We start from the raw sequence: 6,177 nt of genomic DNA on the forward strand, positions 1-6,177 counted from the left end.
CATTCGGCTGCGTTTCTATCGAAGGCGTTTGTGTGACAGTCATGTGATGCTGACGTTTTAACATTTATGGATGATTTTGAGCTCTGAGCTGGACGCACAGAAAAGGCCTGAAACAGAAGAGCTGTGGGTCCACACCTCAGAGGGTCAGCCTGTGGCCAAAGACGCTGATGGTTTGGTAGAAACTGACACTCCCACTTTAATGCTCTTCCACCCCCTTGTGGTCGAGCAGAAACACTGCAGCTAAGATTTAAATTTACATTCTCTTATGAAACCAAGAGGAAAGGATATCAGCCTCATGTTTACTAACATTAGTGTGATGTCACACCAGCTGTAGGCTGACTTTAAAGGCTAAAAGACGGCGTGATGACTCACAGTTCTCTGTTGGTCTGCTGAGACGAACAAAAATCACATTATTATTTAAGGATCCCTGAATTTCAGTTTTTGACCAACAAAAGCCACAAATATCTGAGCCTCGTCATCAGTCTGTGACCCCACGTGACCCCTCTGTGGGCGGTTACAGTAAAACCATGTTTGTGTTTGGGAAGTTAAAGAATTGCAAACACAATTCCTGAAAGTTGGGAGGAATTAAAATGTAAATAATAAGATTTAAGGATATTCTTCTTAAACCCATAATTTATTCATAATAGAACATAAACAAAAAAACATTTCAAATATTCAAACTGAGAAGATGAGGCGCATTGGCTAATTTTGATTTTGAGGGCAGCAACATGTTTCTAAAAGTCTGCACACGTTTGAAATCTTCACATTTGTGTCAGGAACATTTTATAAACTGTTTTTTGTGAACCTCTGTTCTGTGTATTTTATTTTATTTTTTTTAATACCCAGTCACATGACTGCGCTGCTGAAAAATGTTCCTCCAGCTGCTTTTTAACCTTTTTCTCTTTGACGTTTTGCTGTCATCAAATTCAAAACGAGCTTTACATTTGATGTTTTCCTTTCTGTTATGAATGAAATTCAGGTTTTTTTGTTTTTATTTACGTGTTTTATTACTGGCGAGACAGTTATGGAGAGCACACTTTTAAATCTTTGCTATGGGGGTCCAAATCCACGGAGGCCGGCGAACATGTGAGGCTATAAAATTTAAAAAAGGCTCCCGATGATGGATCTGAGGAGGTGAAGAATCGCTGAAGGCTGCTGATCATCCTCAGGTTTGAATGATAACAGCAGGATAACAGGAACACGTTTGTCATTAAATAATGTGTGACACATGCAGCCTGACTGGGTTACATTTTTAACCACAGGTGATTATAAAGGAGACGAGAGGGAACCTCAGATTACTGGAGCAGGACTCGCTCCTCTGACGGACCTGTCACAGTTATTTAAATCTTATTATCTCGCGCTGCACAGAGTGCTGCCTGTCAGGTGTGTGGGACATTTTCATGTATTTCAAATATTATTTTAAAGTGATTAAAAACTAATGCAAATGAAAGCTGTGACTTCAATGATGCAGTAAAAACTGCACTTCCTGGATTTTGTTTTCTATGTGAGCTGTACAGAAGAATGCAGTCCTTGTATTTATTTCACTGTTTTGCTGACAGTCTTATAATTAACACGTAAGCAGAGCCAGGTGTCGAGAGCTTCTTAACATTCACATTTATTTCCGGGTTTAGTTACACAGGCTGTATCACAGCAGAGATGCACTAGAGACAAGAAAAGAAACGGTCCAGGGACACCACAGTCAGCTGCAGCACGGCTTACCGTCATGCATCATCCAGTCTCAGCTGGAAACCGTTCATTTAAGACCCGTCCACGGCCTCCGTGCCAGACTAGCTTAGAACCATCCATGCCCAGGTTGCTGTGGCTAAGCTAATTTAGCACGATAACCAGAACCCAGGAGCATCGGAGACGCCGGTTTCCGTGCGAGTCACCACAGCTTGACGTCGGTGAGCTCCAGGTCTCCCATGATCTCCAGCTGGTCGATGCTGCTCAGGTCCTGCACCCGGTGTCTGAACTCGAACAGGTGCGAGCCGTTCACCGCCAGCTTGAACCGATGTGGCTGACAGAGGAGAAGGATCTGAGGAAGAAATTTTAAAAAAGTCTCTGAAGAAGCAGAAGGCCTTTAAAAGCGTTGAGAAGCTGCAGGTGGTCCTTACCTCAAAGTATTCTCCTGAGGAGAATGGAAAGAAGGGCAGCTCCCGCTCCTCCTGACCCCAGGACTCACCCAGGTACGAGTTCCTGATGAACACGCTGGACTTCATGCGGGGGTTCAGGTGGAGAGCGATGTTCTCCGTCCGGCTGTTCCGGAGGTTCACGGTAAAACTGGAGCAACGTATGAGCGTGCATCACTGTGAGATGGGCGGTTCTGGATAACTCGCACACAGATTCATATACGTGTCTGAATGTTTACCTGTGAGGATACATGCTGACCTGCCCTTTGATTGTGATGTGCTGTCCTGGGCTCAGGCCTTTGAGGATGCTGCCTTTGTAAGGGAGGCTCTGAAACAGCAGTGAAACCTAAACGTCTGATAAGAGTTTGGACATGTGATCGAGTTTTAGCAGTTTAAAGGTAAAAACTCACCAGGTCCCCTGATTCTGAGAATATTGCCTGAGAGGGAGAAAACGCACATTTAGACACGAGCGGCAAAAAACCTGAAATATGAGACAGACATGTACTCACTGAGTTTGGGATGTAGCCGATAGCGTTCACCCTGACTTTCCCACAGATGGAGAAGGTGTCAACCCTGTTCAGAGGAATTCTGTGCTTGTATTCCAGCAGGTGCGCTCCATTTACCGCCACCTGCAGGTGAACAAGGAGCGTTATCTTTCGGTTCCACATGCAGGCCTACCATCTCCACCAGCTCGGGCTCACAGACCTTGAAGGCGTCTTCATGCACCAGGATGATCGTCTCGAAGGGGGCGCCGCGCTTGTAGGGCAGCTGGTGGAGCGTCTCCTCTCTGCCCCAGCTCTCCTGCAGCAGGGAGTTGCACACCACACAGGGCGAGCCCTTGAAGCGAGGGCTGAAGTGGAGGGCGACGTCAGAGCGTGGTTTGGTGCTGCAGCCACTCGACAGGTCGATCTGAAACCTGCACAAAGTTTAACTGCCCATTAAATCATGTCGTGCATCAACGTTTAACTTAAACTCCACGTGGATGTAACTCCATCCTTTTATTCTGAACCCAGTTGGCAGAACAGCTGAGCTCTCAGATGTGATTTAAAGAAAAGAGAGAGAGACTTTGAGTGGTCTGACTGTAGCAGAGCTGGGAGCGATGCATGATCACCGAAGAGAATAACAACCTCATTGATATCAGCCAAACTGATCCTGGACCTGTTCTCTGCAACTGGAACTGAATGTGCACAGATCAGCACATCCAGGGTAACTTCTCAGCGATCCCAGTAAACCCAGCAGGAGGCGGGGTTTCAGCATCTGACCAATCAGGTTTACTGACAGTGAAGTGGCTGAGTGTACAGATGAAGACAAAACTGACGAGTTAAATACAGACTGAGTGTGTGTGAGCATCCAGAGCTTTGCTCAGTCAGTCTGTGTTCATAAAGTTTATTTGAATCAGGAAGGAAAGAGTTGGCAGTGAACGGATCTTCATTAACCTCCTAAGACCCGAACTCTTCCACAGCAGCATTTTTAATTTCTCTTTGATATTTGGGCTCATTGGGGCCCGATGAATGTAAAAACAAAGAATTACCAGATTTTCTTTTTTACCTTATTTTTGTTTTTAAGAAAAATCAGAGCCACATATGAGGATATTCGTTTAAAATGTTGATAGAACAGTAGCAGCAGAATGTCCTCGTAAGTGGATATCAGGCCCTCGTAGAGCAAAATTGAGTATTTTGGTCTAAATAACCCAAAATGTGATGTCCACATATGTGGATGGAGGTCCTAGGAGGTTAAAGGAACATTTAGATGTGAGTGAGACATTTGATTGAGCTGCAGTGTCGGAGCTGTTTAAGGAAAGAGGAAATGTAAATAAATCAGGAATTAAGTTTCTATAGTTCTCACTGATGCTCATGACATAAAGACTTTGGATGGTAAAAACCTTCAGACCCTGTGAGGGTCCAGGAACAGCGGCACTTTTCTGATTGGCCAGCAGACGATGATTTCAAACCTAATCTCTAATCTAGAAACAGAACTGAGCAGATTGGGTCTCCAGCATGAGTGAGAAGTGAACAGCTCTGTGAGAGGCTCCGGAGTTTTTGGGTCCTTGCTGCTACATCGTACCTAAACAGACACACAACCCCCCACGCACACTGTACACACCAAAATAATATCACATATCAATAACCAGTAACCTCAACATCGTTTCACCTTTTGATCAGAACCACGGACAGCACCTGCAGTCAGAGACGTTTGTGCTACAAACTCACAGCAGAAAGATTTAAGTTTCGTTTTATCAGCGAACATAAAACAGCTGTAACATCTGGAAACAACGAAACCACAGGAGGCCTCGCTGTGTGTGGAAACACTATTTCAATAAAAACAAACTATTCACCATCACTTCCTCTTTTCAGCTTCACTCATTTGCTTCACATGTAACGCTGCTGCTTTCACCAAAATATGAATTACTGAATATTTCACGTCAGCAGGTTCTCGAGCATTTCCCCTCTGTGACAGAGCAGCATCGGTAACATGTGACAGCACACCTGCACAGATACAAACTACCCTGCAATATAAAAATCATCTCAATCAGCAGCAGCTAGAACATTAAAGTTATACAAAGATCAATAATTATGGTTCAATAATATAATCTATATGATTGTGAAAGGTGCCACAGTTTATAATAAGCACTTTAAATATCCTTTGATTATACAACTTGTGAAACTATTAAGTATAAATATTTTTACAAATCAACACAAAATGAAGTTTTTGAATCTGCAGCAAAATCCAGAAACCAAACTTGACAGGTGAGGGGCAGCCAATCAGAACAAAGGGGGCTTGTTTCAGGCAGGATGGACTGAGATGCTGCACTTAGTTCCAGAATAATATACAGAAGGATTATTGTGGACTTTAAATCAAGCAAAGCAGGTATGGAAGAGTTCAGTAATACAATAAATATCACACACACCTGAAAACAGCGTCATGGGTCAACTTTCATTCTCTTTTAGCTGAAAATGTTTGCAGGGGGAGATTTTTTCTTTGTTAGGTTTCCTGCATGAACAGAACAAACTGCTGCTGTTTGATTTGAATCTTACCTGTCAGCATCGGGGGGGACGGTGCCCTGGACGATGATGATCTCCCCGGGGTGCAGGCCACCAGGTATGGGTCCAGTGTATGGGATCACCTGCAGAGCGGACATGGAAACCTCAGAGAGCCTCGTGTCTTCATTCGAGTGTGGTCAGACAGACAGATGTGGACAGGTGTGTGGGCAGATGTGCGGACAGCGCTAGAAACTGCATGCGTGCAGACAGCAGAGCATGCAGCCATCAGAGGGCTGATGGAGATGATGATAATAATAATCCGCTTACCGGATTCAGAACCGTGTGTTTAGCGTTAGCCACGGACATCGGGCCTCTCGTGTCGGACTGCGGCCTGCAGCTGTGCGGAAAAACGGCAGTCTGCGCAATGCGCGCCAAACGGGAGCGGGCTGGAGCTCTCCTGCGCTACACGGGGATGGAGGCAGTGGGCATCTTCTCTCCATCAGCCATTAACAGCTCGCGCATGCGCAAAATCCTACCATGTGATCGGCACCCGATCAACAACAACACGGATGAAGCCCACCCACGTGACCGTGAGAGCGTCACGTGAACCTGCAGGAAGTACATGACGTCAGTCATAATCTATCTGAGAACCTGAGAACATAACCCACGTAAAAATGTTAATAACTTATTTGTTAACTTTGTATGGAAGAATAAGCACCATCATCTAAAAAAATCTTTGTTTGTGGACCTAAAGATAAAGGTGGTTTTGGCCTTCTGGACTTCATGGGTCCTGAACTATACATTTAAGGTGAAATGGCTAAAAGAACGCTTAAAATCTCCTGGATCATTATGGCATTTCAATCCACATAACATTTTTAGAAATGTTGGAGGTTTACACTTCCTATTGTCTTGTAGTTACAGTATATCAAAGTTACCAGTTAAAATGTCTGCATTTTATCAACAGGCATTGTTGGCTTGGAAATTATGTTATTCACATAACTTTTCTCCACATAGATCTATTATCTGGAATAACGAATGTATTACTAAGAGGAACAAATCACTATATT

At 44.2% G+C, this 6,177-nt stretch overlaps 1 protein-coding gene across 1 annotated transcript; it reads right to left on the reverse strand.

Annotated features, from left to right (window-relative positions):
- Window positions 1-1,591: 1,591 nt before the first annotated feature.
- Window positions 1,592-5,683, reverse strand: lgals8b (galectin 8b). Its single transcript, XM_005739021.2, has 8 exons — window positions 5,438-5,683; window positions 5,165-5,253; window positions 2,835-3,045; window positions 2,639-2,758; window positions 2,540-2,566; window positions 2,369-2,457; window positions 2,115-2,280; window positions 1,592-2,035 (listed from the first exon to the last, which is right to left on the reverse strand). Exons 1-8 carry the CDS (start codon window positions 5,474-5,476, stop codon window positions 1,886-1,888), a joined length of 891 nt encoding a protein of 296 aa, XP_005739078.1. The 5' UTR covers window positions 5,477-5,683; the 3' UTR covers window positions 1,592-1,885.
- Between the last annotated feature and the right edge of the window lie 494 nt (window positions 5,684-6,177).

This window comes from Pundamilia nyererei, unplaced genomic scaffold (genome assembly GCF_000239375.1).
Source record: "Pundamilia nyererei isolate P.nyererei 1_Seehausen unplaced genomic scaffold, PunNye1.0 scaffold00088, whole genome shotgun sequence".
Lineage (NCBI taxonomy): Eukaryota > Metazoa > Chordata > Actinopteri > Cichliformes > Cichlidae > Pundamilia > Pundamilia nyererei.

Bases quoted from the DNA above. Each gene is read 5' to 3' on its own strand.
- lgals8b (XM_005739021.2), bottom strand. From the start codon at position 5,476: ATGTCCGTGGCTAACGCTAAACACACGGTTCTGAATCCG. The intron at 3,046-5,164 runs GTAAGATTCAAA...AACTTTGTGCAG, and splicing joins GTCCCCCCCGATGCTGACAG to GTTTCAGATCGACCTGTCGA. The intron at 2,036-2,114 runs GTAAGGACCACC...TTTCTTCCTCAG, and splicing joins CCTCAGGAGAATACTTTGAG to ATCCTTCTCCTCTGTCAGCC.